This window comes from Labeo rohita, chromosome 16 (genome assembly GCF_022985175.1).
Source record: "Labeo rohita strain BAU-BD-2019 chromosome 16, IGBB_LRoh.1.0, whole genome shotgun sequence".
NCBI lineage: Eukaryota > Metazoa > Chordata > Actinopteri > Cypriniformes > Cyprinidae > Labeo > Labeo rohita.
Window position 1 is genome coordinate 13,769,960 of NC_066884.1, and position 14,665 is coordinate 13,784,624.

Below are 14,665 nucleotides of genomic sequence, written 5' to 3' on the forward strand. Positions count from 1 at the left end.
TGAAATATTTTTACCATTTAAAATAACTGCTTTCTATTTTAATATTTTAAAATGTCATTTATTCCTGTGATGTGAATTTTTATCATCATTACTCCAGTCACATGATCTTTCAGAAACCATTCTAATGTTGTGTTTTGTTGCTCAACAAAACATTCTTTATTATTATTATGTTGAAAAGATCAGAGAATATTTTTTTCAGGTTTCTTTGATGAATAGAAAGTTCAGAAGAACAGCATTTATCTGAAATAGAAATCTTTTGTAACATTATAAATGTCTTTATCATCAGTTTTGATCAATTTCAAAGCATCCTTGCTATAAAAGTATTGATTTCTATAATTTCTTTCCATTTCCGTTTCCAAAAAAAAAAAAAAAAGTACTGACTCCAAGCTTTTAAATGGAATAATGAATCAGCATATTAGAAGTTATTTTATATAGTACAAAATATTTCAAAATTGTACTGTTTTCGCTATACTTTGGATCAAATAAATGCAGGCTTGGTGAGCAGAAGAGACTTAAAAAAAAAAAAAAAAAAATTAAAAATCTTACTGTTCAAAAACGTTTGGTAGTATTGCTTATCAATAATATAATACTGTAGGGGAAAAAAATCACAAAAGACATACTAATTCAATACATTATTAAACCAAGTATTTAAAACCAACATATAAAACCACTCTTAGACAAAACACATTTGTATATCGACTAAATCTAACTCATAATCTTTCGACAGCTTTTGTGACAACTAGCCCCGGTCTCTTTTTTCCTCTGTTCCAACCATGGGAGAGTTTCTTTGAAACCACGCGTGAAAATATTACATAAACCCTTTATGTTCTGCTTGAGATAAGACTTGCCCGTCTATTATCGACTTTTACAGCTAATAATTTGGCGATAACCTCGCATACGCAACCGCTGTTGACACTCTCGCTGTGTAACGTCTTCCTGTCTGATGCAGCGGGTGCACTTGTTGAGTTCAGCGCTATTTAAAGGGGAAGCAACATGGCACACGCTTTAGTCAAACAGGAATCTGTCGAGTGGGAGATGCAGAAGTCAGCAGACCAAAGCAAGACCTTTGTTTACACGAAGAAGAGGGGGTATGATGTTACACGCAACCCCCACTTTAACAAGGTAAAAAGATAATAACTTTTTAACGTTTTTTTAAAAATAAAATTTTGTGTTGACTGTTTGCTAATACGATAGCAGGGCAGTGGATATCAGTTTCGAGAGGAACTATATTTAGACTTAAAGGGCCACACACTTTCTTTGTCCGCAGTTGCTTTCTGTGTCAAAAGCAAGTGTGTTTGTAGTGTACAGGTGCTCTTGAACTGACGTGGGCCATGACGTGTCAACTTAAGTGTTTCCTTTTAACACATACAGTCTACATTTACCAGCTTTAAAATCCACAAGTTCTGTTATTAGACTCCGCATTTCGCTATTCCTCAAAACAGAAAATAATACAAGACCTATTATCTTTATTTTTATAATCTTTTGGTAAGATCAACAGCAGCCTCTGTCCAAGGTGCTGACCAGTTGTTGCTATGGCATCACCTCAAGAACTCAAGAACACTGATGCTGCGGAGTCAGTTTGTTTGCTTGTATGCTTGTGATATATTTCAAATATATACTGAATTAAAAAATAAAAAACTGCATGTTAGTTCAAATATTCACTCTTTGGAGCATGAAGTGCATTGTTGTCAAGTGCTGCAATAATTATGTAATTTGTTAGTAAAAAAAAAAATTAAGACTTGCTAGTTCAGTGCTAACTTATAGTGTTACAGTACAGACCATTGTCTCTTTTTATTAACCTTGTCTGGTAACTAAAGAAATGCTTGAGTGAAATAACAAATTCTTGCACTTTTTTCATTCTGACCTTGAATGAAAACATTACTGACCTTGGCCAATTGATTGATATATTTATAGCATGTTTAACATAAATAGTTTAGCTTTTGCTCTTCATTCAGTGTGATGAGGTCCAAACTTCCCAAACAATAATGAACAGGAGAAGAGTAAACAAGTGTTTGGCATGATTCATTATGCTTTTAATTTTTAATCTGTTACCATACTACCAGTTGTTTGAGAAACATTTAAAGCGGTAGATCAATGTTTGCCCTTTGGACTTTTTATTTAGTTCTTCTCTCTCTCTCTCTTTTTTTTTTTAATTGATTTAATCCGACATTTCCCCTTTGGACCAATAACGTAATAAATGAAGTAAATTATTAACTGGAATGATTCTCACTGCTACCTTTAAAATCAAATCATAGTTCTTGTAAATAATGCACACAACATTCAAAAGTTTTTGAGCAACAGTCAAAAGTTTTTGAACAGTGAGATTTTCAGTGTTTTTTAAAGAAGTCTCTTCTGCTCACCAAGCCTGCATTTATGTGATCAAAAGTACAGCAAAAACAGTAAAATTGTGATTCAAAGCTGAATTTTTAGCATCATTACTCCAGTCACATGATCCTTTAGAAATCATTATAATATTCTGATTTGCTGCTCACAAAACGTCAATTTACATCAACTGATCAATTTAAAGTAAATTAAAATAATTATACTGACTCCAAGCTTTTGAATGGTGTAGTGTGTAATGTTACAGAAGCTTTTTATTTCAAATAAATGATCTTTGGATCTTTCTATTTATCAAAGAATCCTGAACAATATATACTTGACTGTTTTAAATTTTGATAATAATAATAAAAATGTTGCTTGAACAGCAAATCAGCATAATAGAATGATTTCTAATGATTTTACGTGACACTGAAGACTGGAGTAATGATGCTGAAAATGTAGCTTTGATCTCAAGAATAAATTACATTTTAAAATATATTTAAAAAGTTATTTTAAATAGTAAAAATATTTCAAAATTGTACTGTTTTTGCTGTACTTTGGATTAAATAAATGCAGGCTTGGTGAGCAGAAGAAAGGTCTTTAAAAAACATAAAAAATCTTACTGTTCAAAAACTTTTGACTGGTAGTGTACCTGAAAACAACAGATCACTGCTATAATTTGCTGTTGCAATTTTTTCTCTTTCAGTGGCAGTTCACAGTAATTTTAGAGCCAGCACAGTTTACATTTAAAATACTTTTGTTTTATTCTTTATCTTAACAGCAGTTTATCTGTCACTGTTTGACCCTAATTTGTAACTCGCCATCCCTGATCTTTGTTCTATTTCTCTTTGGACTTTTCCAGTCATTTGTTGCGTGTGCCTGCACTCTGCACTTTTGTTTTCATTAAGGTGGACGCTCCATCCACTTGAACCCTTTGCGTCAGATACCCGTGCTAAAATGAAGGACCATAGTCTGATTAAACGTCACGTCCCTTGGCACTCTGCCACAGGTTGGGTACTGATGACAACACAGCGCTCTGCCTGTCGTTAAGGTTAATGACTTCTAATCTGCACAAGAGATGCCACAGAATGAGGTCATATTTTCAATCCAGGTGCACACTACCAGAAAGCTCTGAAAGGTGTCTTTATGTATACATGAATGCATAGGGTTGGCTGAGGTATGAAGATCACGGGGCTGTGTGTTGTCTTTTTTTAGTGCATACTCCAGTCATTTCAGCTATGTTGACCCCGGCTAAAAAATAACATTTTCATAGGCCTATAAATGATGCAAAGGCGCTCTTTAATCAAAACTGGCTATTGAAGTAAAACATTTTCAGTGACCTGCTCATTATAGAGGTCATGATGCTGTTTTTTAAGAATATAGGCTGTGTTTTTAGATCATGTTAATCTGAAAAGGTCTTTCTGTAACGGCAAGATGTTAAATATTTATAATCGACCTCGGATATTGAGTTCAAAAGCTTCTTACTGCAAAATAAACTAAGGGTTGACATGTGGCTCAGGGGCAAGTTGCGGACACAGTGTCGATTTCAGCATAGTTTCAGTTGATGTGCTATTTTGTTTAGCCTGCTATATTCAATTTTAAAGCAAAGTGCCCATATTAAGATGTTTTTGTATTTAGAAGTTACCCTCCATGTTCCCTTTTCCTGTAATCAAACAAAATCTTGGATTAATGTCTCTCATTAATGCAGCTCCTGTGCCTGTGGAGCTATAAGTTGGCAGACTGGTGCCACAACTTAAAGCTTATGTGGTGCTTCGGGGTGTGAGAGCAGCTCTAACGCTTTCATGTTTTTATGACGTGGCTTTCCAGTTCCACCCACGTCCTTGTGTCTAATGAGCTAAATTCAGAGTTATTGTCTTGTTTTATAGACAGAGACGTGATTTAATGAGATTAATTAAACGAGAGAGGCTCTGTTTGTTTGTAAGCTTGAGAATCAGCCTTTGCCAAAGGCGTCAGGAAAATTGTGTGAAATGCAAAATCTCTGACATTGTAAAGGAAACAGGATTATGTAAACAAAAGAATGAACCTCCAGCACAAAAGACTGTCTGGGATTGATAACATAATTAGCAAAGCGATTATCAAACGGTTCCTGTGTCATTACATCTGATTCAGGGTTGAGGGCCATTTAGAAATTAACTGAGAATAGATGCAGAATGAAGAATTAAATTACTTTGAATTTGAATGTAAGGAAATAACATGTACATTTTTTTGTAAATTTTATGGGTCTGGCTTCCTGTCTCATCCGCATTCAGCTGTTTTTAGCTATACAAAACACCTCGTTTTGCTGCTTGATATTGCACACTGGTGTGTCTTACTATATTATTTTAATGGATTATTATATCTTATGAACACACTGGTTTGTAGTGCAACAGTTTTATGTTTACTGCACTTTACTCTTCTCATTATTTTCCTAGAGCGAATGAGTCTCGTCCATAGGCTTACTTCCGCGCTGAAGAATAAGGTGGATTATGCCTAATTTCAACTGAAAAAGGTAGACAGAGCAGGACATATCGAGCAGGCCTGTCCCCTTTTTAAAGTTCCCTGAAGTGCTTTGAAACACTCGCCATTATTCTATGTGTTGACGTAATTTGAATGTAATTTCCTGAAACAGGAAGACACGGCGGGACATATCCAGCAGCCCCACCGCCTCTTTTAAATAGCCAGTAGGATTTCGTTTATATCACAGCTTGGGCCAGAGCCATTGAGCTCAGTAAAGCTGCATTTGACAGCATATGACTCACAGTCTCATCCATATTGCATTATCTATGTGTAAATTAGCATTCTGTGTAGAATTCCAATGTGTCCGAAACGTTTTGTGGTCTGTGCCGACTTGCGCATATGATCCGCTCTGTACTATTGGTGTGTGCAACAACTTCATTTGCCCAAACAGAATGCATAGTTACACTGTCTGAATCATTTCCTATCCCCTATATAGTGCATTATACACTGTAAAAAAGAAAAAAAACACAATTTGTTGAGTCAAAAAAAATAATTTGTTACCCAGCTGCCTTAAAATTTTAAGTTTAGTCAACTCAAAGAAGTTTAGTCAACTTGAAATGCTAAGTTGTACTAAGTGAAAGATTAGATCAGAAGAATTAGAAGTTGTCACTTAGTACAACATTTCAAGTTGACTAAACTTAAAATTTTGTTACTTTTTTGTATTCAGATAGGACAGTGGAGAGATGGCAGGAAAGTATTAGGTAGAGAGTGGGAAGCGGGATCGGCAAAGGACCTCGCGACAGGAATCGAACTCGGGTCGTGATGAGTGCAGTTGCACAGTATATGTCAGCACACTAACCACAAGGCTATCAGCGCAGACTGAACTTTTCAATTTTAAGGCAGCTGGGTAACAAATTATTTTAAGCTGATTCAACAAACTGTTTTCACAGTGTATGTGCTGTTTACCGTACAGAAAAAAACAAATTCCGTGAACAGGTGACTGATTTCATCCACAGCTTCAGCGTGTATTTATAGTGTGGGGGCGGGGCGCTTCGGATTCTAGAGAGCATTTGATTGGACAGAAAGTTTAATGAGACACTGAAGTGCAGGGTGATGTCATCAAAATCGTTGATCCATATATAATAGCATCTCTTCATTAGTACATGTTTCTACCAGTCAAAAGTTTTTGAACAGTAGAATTTTTTATTGTTTTGGAGCACACTAGCTTATTAATGGTATTTTGACACATTATTTGATATTTTGACACATTATAATATAAATTGAAATATAATAGCATCTCTTCATCAGTACATGTACACTACCAGTCGAAAGTTTTTGAACAGTAGGATTTTTAACTTTTCTTTTCAAAGAAGTCTTTTCTGCTCACCAAGCCTGCATTTATTTGATCCAAAGTACAGCAAAAATAGTAAACTTTAAGCTTGTGTTCGAGCAGAAGCTCGAATGCTTGTATCTTCTAAATGTGAATTTTTTCGTTGTTTTGGATATTCATACAAAAAAAAAAAAACACACACACACATTTTGTAAACAGACAGACTGATGGACTGACAGATAGATAAATAGATAAGGTCAATATGTTTATATAAAAAACTGAGGTTTGTTACTGCCAGACCAACACAACTGTTTACCACACAGTACTTTGGTCAAGCGCTTACGTCTTTGTTTACGCACTTTTATTTTCTGGACTGTGATGTGTCAGTTGGACAGTGCTAAACTTGAGGATTGTGTAATCAATGTCATATCAGTCATTCATCTGATGGGTCTTATTTCACGCTTAGACAGCGATACTTGCTTGTAAATACAGTCCCACATCGAGTGAAACATTTGCTCTTTCATACATCTCTCTGAAAAGCCAACCACCAGAAGTCATGAACCAAAACAAGGAAATTAAGAGAGAAGGTAGGAAATGACCCTTGGAGGAGCTGTGCGTGGCCCTACACTTGGTACACTGTGGTTCTCCAGTGGCGCATTGTTGCCTTCCCATGTGCCTGGCGATCACAGGGCTTGAGTGTTCTCCCGTTTTCTCGCTCTCAGCTGCAGAGAAGCAGAGGACAACATGCTAATTGATGCTGTGGGACTAAAAAGGTAGAGGCCTCACGTCCGCAGGCTGGAGTTTACTCTCAGCGCCCCTCCCCGGTATCCCCTCTGACCTCCTCCCTTCTCAACAGCCCTTCCCTGTGTCTGCCTGAAGCGCAGGCAGGATATTATCCTTGTGTTTGCGGGTAGCTTTGCACAGTAAGAGACGAGAGTGAGGAGAAAGAGGTCTCTGTGGAGCAAAGGAGAGAAAAAGGGACCTGCCCTGCTCTCCACAGACCTCTGCTTTATCTCCCATTAATGACCGCCTGTGTGAATCGAGGCCAACAGCACCGGCCTCTGGCTCCGTGCCATGCCAGAGACCAAAAACGCAAACAACGCAGCACAAAACTCTCCTAGCATCCAAGCCGAGATCCTGTTTCACATGGGGAAATGTGCTTTTAGGAGCACAGGTGACTAACAGATGCCCATTCAACTTGCAGTGGAAAACAAGAGCTCAGTTGGAAATGTGGCACCTTTTGCGCGGAGCACTGGAGACTTTTAAGGCCCCCTTGTGGTTGTTATGTGTGCCAATTGTCAACAAGTGTCACTGAGCTATTGTTAGAAACAAAGAGGTCTGGAATATTAGGGTAGATTAATCTGTTAGCATTCCCATTCATTTCAATGGGAGTAGCTATGTTATTTAAGAAAGGTGACGACAAATTTTAAGTAAACTTACATTTTGGAAATTTTAATTGATTCATGACTGACAAACGTGTTTTTATTTAGTTTTTCAGTCATAATTGTCTGATATATTTAATGGTGTGGAGAATGCTGCTTTTTGCTGCCATGTTGTGTATTTCCTCCATCTACCAGCAGGGGCTAAGTGGATTATGCTAGCTAGACTAGAGCATTGAGCCAACTTGTTAGCATGCTTGCTAGATTGCAGAAGCATCCAATCCAGAGTGGGATTGGCAGTAGCATTCCCACAACAAGGTTCTTCTTTACAGTTTTAGAAAGAATTGTCCAAATTGGACTTCTTACTCTTGTTTTGTTCCATGTGTGGTGTGTTTAAACTCCAACGGGGTTGAGTTTAGTTTTGCATTTAAATGAAAGTAAATATGGGTGAGGTAAATCAAATAAGCAAAACGTCAAAGGCTGTCAAGTGTAACCAAGCTCAGAGCTTTTCATTTCTCCACTATAAAGTAAAGCAGGTCTTTACTGCCTATTGCTAGTGCAGTAGCTTAGTTGAAACTGAATGATCTTTTTCCCCCTAAAGTGTGAAAAGCTTGAGTCTTGCTTTAATTTGGTATTTTGACATATTTTAATGAAATATAATAGCATCTGTTCATCAGTGCATGTACACTACCAGTCAAAAGTTTTTGAACAGTAGAATTTTTAACTTTTTAGTCTTTTTTGCTCACCAAGCCTGCATTTATTTGATCCAAAGTACAGCAAAAACAGTAAAATTCAGAAATATATTTACTATTTAAAATAACTGTTTTCTATTTGAATATATGTTAAAATGTAATTTATTCCTGTGATCAAAGCTGAATTTTCAGCATCATTACTCCAGTCTTCAGTATCACACGATCCTTCAGAAATCATTCTAATATGCACCCGAGTTTACTGTGGAATTATAGAAATGAATACTTTTATTTGAGCAAGGATCATCAAAAGTTATAATAAAGACATTTATTGTTACAAAAGATTTCTATTTTACATAAATGCTGTTCTTCTAAACTTTTTATTTATCAAAGAAACCTGAAAAAATACTACTCAGCTGTTTTTTAACATAATAATAATAAATGTTTTTGAGCAGCAAATCAGAATATTAGAATGTTTTCTGAACGATAATGTGAATGGAGTAATGATGCTAAAAATTCATCTTTGAAATCACAGGAATAAATTACATTTTAAAATAGTTCTAAATAGTAAAAATATTATAAAATCGTACTGTTTTGCTGTACTTTGGATCAAATAAATGCAGGCTTGGTGAGCAGAAGAGACTTCTTTTAAACATTAAAATTACTGTTCCAAAACTTTTGACTGGTAGTGTATATCAGTAATATTTGGTTGCACAATTTGACATTTCATTATCTGCATAAATCAATTTAAATTCAGAAAATGTAACTACTTAGCCATTGGCATTAGGAGAATAGGAATAATTTTAATTATTACAATTATTTAATAATAATAATAATAGGATGTATAGAAATGCACATTCAGGTAAATATGTTGGAGATTCAAGTGTTACAATTTCATCCATCCATGTTTATATAATTTAGTACTATACTAAATGAAAACATACTTTGTTTCGTGTTCTATACAAGAAAAAAAACTTTCAGAATCTACAAAAAAGTAGTAACATTATTAAGTGTAGTAATAATTTTAATATTGTGTTAAGTGCAGTGATTGCATCAATGAAAGGCAACGCATATGGTCTGATAGGATGCGCTGTGATGTGTTTTTTAATTCTGCTCAGTCATTGTGTTTGATTTAATTCCACAGAAAGAATATTCCTGAATTTAATTATGTTCCTTGAATGTTTTTATTTTATACATATACTGTATATATTTGACTGTATATACATTACATTTTCATCTTTTTCCTTGCCAGACGCTTTTTAAAAAAGAAATGCAGGCGTTTTGCTCAGAAAATTGAATGAACATAAATGCTTTCATTTGAATGCTAATGCTTTTTATCTTCTTTTACAGAAGAGGGCATAAAGTAAATCTTAATGGAAGAAAAAGCCCAACTTTACGCTAAACTACCATGGGACTTTATTTTAAAATTTCCCTTGCCAGAAACAAATGAGTTCGTTTCTAACATTAAAACAGATGTTCAGTTGGCATCTCAGACATTTTAATTAGTTTCATTTCTAGCCTATATATGTTCTCAGTGATTTGAGGCTGCAACATAATGTCATGCTGTTATATTAATGTTATTTATTTATTTATGGATTGTGCTGATGAGACCCAGTTCACAACAAGAATGATAATTACAGTGACAGATATAGCTTTATAAATCATTCTATCTAAAAAAAATAAACTATGTAATTGGAGTCACTTTTAGAATGATTTTTTTTCCCCGGCTGATGAATGATAAAAACATTGCCAGCCAAGCATTTAAACTGGCAGATAACAGAACTGCAGCGTGTGCTTATAATAATCAAAATGCTGTCGTGCATTGGTGTGGACGCTGATATGGTTATCTTTATAGTTATCGTTCTTGGTACGAACACGCCTTAAATCATAGAATACTCCATGTGCAGGTATTATTAGGACAGTGCCTTTATACATACAACTGAGATGCTTCTAAATGTGTGTGTAGTTGATATGCTAATGACAAGATGATTGAACAGGCCTCGTTTTTGTCTGGACTGGAGAGCATGTAAGCTCTCAGGGAGGGTCAGGTGCTGCTGTCTGTCACCTCTTTCTAGGTGGGCTCCGACAGTGTGTATATATGTATGGCAGCCCAGGTGTGCCCAGGTGCATATGGGAGATACTGACCACCCACAGGGCAGCGGTAAAGCATTCCAGCGCTGGACGTGAATGAAGTGGTTAAATGAGGAAAGTGCTCTACTGTTCACAGAGAGATTAAGTGCTAGTCACCCCTATCCAACTCTACACAGACACACACATGCATGCATGCATGCAGAGATCGCTCGAACTGCCTTCTGATCGCAATCTCTGTGGTCTGTGATTTGGCCTTTGCATTTTTCTCTTTGACAAATTGTTAGACTCCAGACAGTGCTTCAGCAGAACAGTATTTATAACTGAGACATGATGTAAGTCATTAGTATCATTTAGCTTGGAAATGGTTACTATCAGATGTTAGAATATATTTTTTTACCATTATAATTTGTACAGGAGGAAATTTTAATCATACATTCATAATATTTGTTCAAACATTCAAAAATAAAAATCGGAATACACTGATTGTTTTAACAGCCATAGTAGCAAACTGTTTGGCAAAATGTATACCAGGTTTCTTATTTCATTAGATTTGACGTAGGTTAAACAGTTCCTAGAAAATGTCTTTATGTATAAAGTGCACAATGTCAAATAATCAGAAGATCATATGCTTTGTACACTGTTATAAAAACACAAAGTGATGACCTAAATAATTATTTCTAGTTATTGGTAGCCTTCATAAAGTTGTTTATGTAACCTTGGACCACAAAACGAGTCATAAGGGTCATTTTTTTAAAATTGAGATTTAAACATCATCTGAAAGCAAAATAAGTTTTCCGCTGATGTATGGTTTGTTAGGATAAGACAATATATTGTCAAAATATTGAGAAAATGTACTTTAAAGTTGTCCAAATTAAGTTCTTAGCAATGCATATTACTAATCAAGTTTTGATATATTTATGGTAGAAAATGTACAAAATATTTTCATGAAACATAATCTTTAACATCAGTGTTGCCAAGTCCAAAGTTTTCCTGTGGAATTGGGCTACGGGTTGTTTTTCATGTCCGCAGGTTAAAGCGATCCCAATACGTAATATTTAGCCCCTGGAATGCTAATTTTACCAGGGGAACCCTGCCAAAAAACGTGTATTTTACCCCCAGGGATGCAATTTTTACTGGGGGGCCCCCTAGAAACAGGATTGGGCTACTTTTGGGCTACTTTTTGAGTCTAACTGAGAGGGTTTTGCTGTGAAAATCTGGCAACCCTGCTTAATATCCTATTGATTTTTAGCGTAACAGAAAAATGGATAATTTTGACCCTTACAATGTATTTTTGGCTATTGCTACAAATGTACCCGTGCGACTTATGACTGGTTTTGTGGTCCAGGGTCACATATGTATTGATTCTGTGTGACTCCTTTGAGGTAATTTTGAGTCATTTACAATCACATTTTTTAGAATCAGGATTTCTACAGGTTTTATCAATATGCTGTTAACTGTATGAGTGAATCAGTCAATTCATTCATTCCAACTGATTCATTTAAAAATGCTGATTCATTCAGAAATGACTTAAAAGACTAGCTTTACGAGTCAGTGAATCATTCACTCAGTCGTTTTTTTTTCAAACACACTGATTCATTCGGCAATGAGACAATGAGACTCACATTGATTCGTTCGGCTGTGGGTTTTGGATTTTTTTTAATTGGTGGCAAAAAAAACAACCCCGAATGTGGTATCTAAAAGGTACAATGTTCAACATTTACATCTTGTTTTCACACTCTCAGTCATTCTGCAGGAGATCCACTCTGTGTTTTCTATTTCTTACTCCCTGAATCACGCTGAATAATATATAATTTGATTTGACAAACCTTAATCAAAGCAGATGTACAACAAGCATTACAAAATACTGTTGTTGTAAAACCAGCGTTATGTATGCTTGATATTCAGTACGAGAATTTGCAGCAGCCAAATCAAATTTATTGATTTTTAACAAAGGTTCTCCTTTGGTTGTCAAATTTGATTTGAAAACCAAATCCTTTGCCTTTGTTTCTATCTCTCATGAATTAAATAAGAAGACTAAATAAATGATGCCAGACCTAAGGCGGTATAGTGATGTACAGCTCCAATCTGATATGTATGCTCTGGAAAGGTTTACCAACATATCAGGGAGTTACAGTCATTAATATCAATTAGTAAGCTTTGACTAGTTTTTTTACAACATTCATGCAAAGAAGCAATTAAAATATGATGGAAATAATCAAAGATGTAAAATAAAAACAATGTTAACAGCATCTTACATGAATCAAGTGCTTATCAGATTTGAGTGCTACATGAATTACGTATACAGAGTGTTTTGTGAGAAACGGGTGAGAGTAATCTCATTTTGAGGGGCTCTTGGGATTTTTAATCTGCTCTGATTTTGTGCTTGCTTGCCTTTTTTAATCAGACTTCCCATGGGGAATGGGGAGTGTGGTCACAGTCTTTGCTCAAAGAAAAAAGAGAACATTTTTAGGCCCTTAAGTCCACTGCCTTTTGTCTTTTGTTTTCTTAAAGATGTGCAGTTTTTCACATGGATGGCCACCCTGTGGGTGGGCATGTGAATGACTTAACTAGATGTAAGGAGGATGTGAATGAATGGTGTCAAATTAAATTCCAGGCACAATATAGCCCCAAAGGGAGCGGATGCTGATACTGTATAGCAGTGAAATTCAACAGTCACAGTGTCAACAATCAAGTGCCAAAAGAATTCAGATTCATACAAGAATACTAGAACATATGGAAGTGGGAACTTTTTATTTCTCAATTCAGAAAAATCTGAATTGGGAGATATAAACTCACATTTCTGAGAAGAAAGGTCTAATTCTGAAATATAAACTATGTCAGCAGTTGTGCCAAATGAATTCAGGTTCCTTTAAGAAGACTGGAACATATGAAAGTAAAAAAAGGTAATTGTGACTTTTTATCTTTCAGTTTTATTTTATATTTTTTATTATTCTGAGTTTATTTTACAATTTGGACTTTGTTTCTCGAAAATTCTGAGAAAAAGTCAGAGTTATGAGATATAAACTCAAAATTGTGAGATGTAAACTCGTAATTCTGGGAAAAAAGCCTAATTATGAAATATAAACTGTGTCAACAACCAAGTGCCAAATGAATTAAGGTTCACACAAGAAGACTAGAACATATTCTTTACTTTATATCTCTAAATTCAAACTTTTTTCTTCTCACAATTTGGACTTTGTTTCTTACAATTCTGAGAAAAAGTCAGAATAGTAAGGTCTAAACTCAAAATTGTGAGATATAAATTCGCAATTCTGAGTCGAAAAGTCTAATTCTGAAATATAAACTATGTCAACAATTTTTTGCCAAATGAATTAAGGTTCACACAAGACTAGAACATATGCAAGTAAAAATCTCTCAGTTCAGACTTTTAAACAATTCTGAGATTTTATCTCACAATTTGGACTTTGTTTCTTACAATTCTGAGAAAAAAGTCAGAATAGTGAGGTCTAAATTCAAAATTGTGAAGTATAAACCTGCAATTCTGAGACAAAAAGTCTAATTCTGAAATATAAACTGTCAACAATTATTTGCCAATTATTATTTGAATTAAGGTTCACACAAGGAGACTAGAACATATGGAAGTATGTTCCATATGTTCTCAGTTCAGACTTTTAAACAATTCTGAGATTATATCTCACAATTTGGACTTTATTTCTAAACTCAAAATTGTGAGATATAAACTGCAATTCTGAGAAAAAAAGTCTAATTATGAAATATAAACTATGTCAACAATCAAGTGCCAAATGAATTCAGGTTCATATAAGTCTGGAACATATGAAAGTAAAAAAAAAAGGTAATTGTGGCTTTTTATCTCTCAATTCAGACTTTTTTTTTTAACCTATTCTGGGTTCATATCTCAAAATTTGGACTTTGTTTTTCACAATTCTGAGAAAAAAGTCAAAATTGTGAGTTATAAATTCAAAATTCTGAGATATAAACTCGCAATTCTGAGACAAAAAATCTAATTATGAAATATAAACTCGCAACTGCAACAATAAAAGTCAGATTTGTGAGATATGTAAAAAGCCACATTTGATTCTGTGGCAGAAAAAAGAAAAAAAAATGCATTTTGAGATAAAACTGAGATGTAAATTGGAACAGTTTTGAATTTATACAATATCCTACAGGATTGTGATAAAAACAAGACTAAATTGTGCGATTAAAAAGTCACACTTACCTTTTTTTTAAAAAAAAATTGTGGTGGAAACAGGCCCAGAGTCTGTTTGTTTTTACTTCATTTTATGGAAAAATGTTCATCAGTTCATTTACCATTTCTTTATTTTTGAGTGTAGGCAGAGAATGTTCCTCTGGTAGATGCTTTTAATGGACATACCCAGAATTCCTATGTAATGATCACAGGAACTGTTGCTCCATTCCTA

General features: G+C 34.8%; 1 protein-coding gene across 1 annotated transcript in view; it reads left to right on the forward strand.

The window, feature by feature from the left end:
- The first annotated feature begins 953 nt into the window (after positions 1–953).
- Positions 954–14,665, forward strand: part of me1 (malic enzyme 1, NADP(+)-dependent, cytosolic) — a 105,324-nt gene continuing 91,612 nt past the window's right edge. The window contains exon 1 of the mRNA XM_051131396.1: positions 954–1,122. Coding sequence (XP_050987353.1) covers positions 994–1,122 — 129 coding nt within the window. The 5' untranslated portion in view covers positions 954–993. The remainder of the gene's footprint in view (positions 1,123–14,665) is intronic.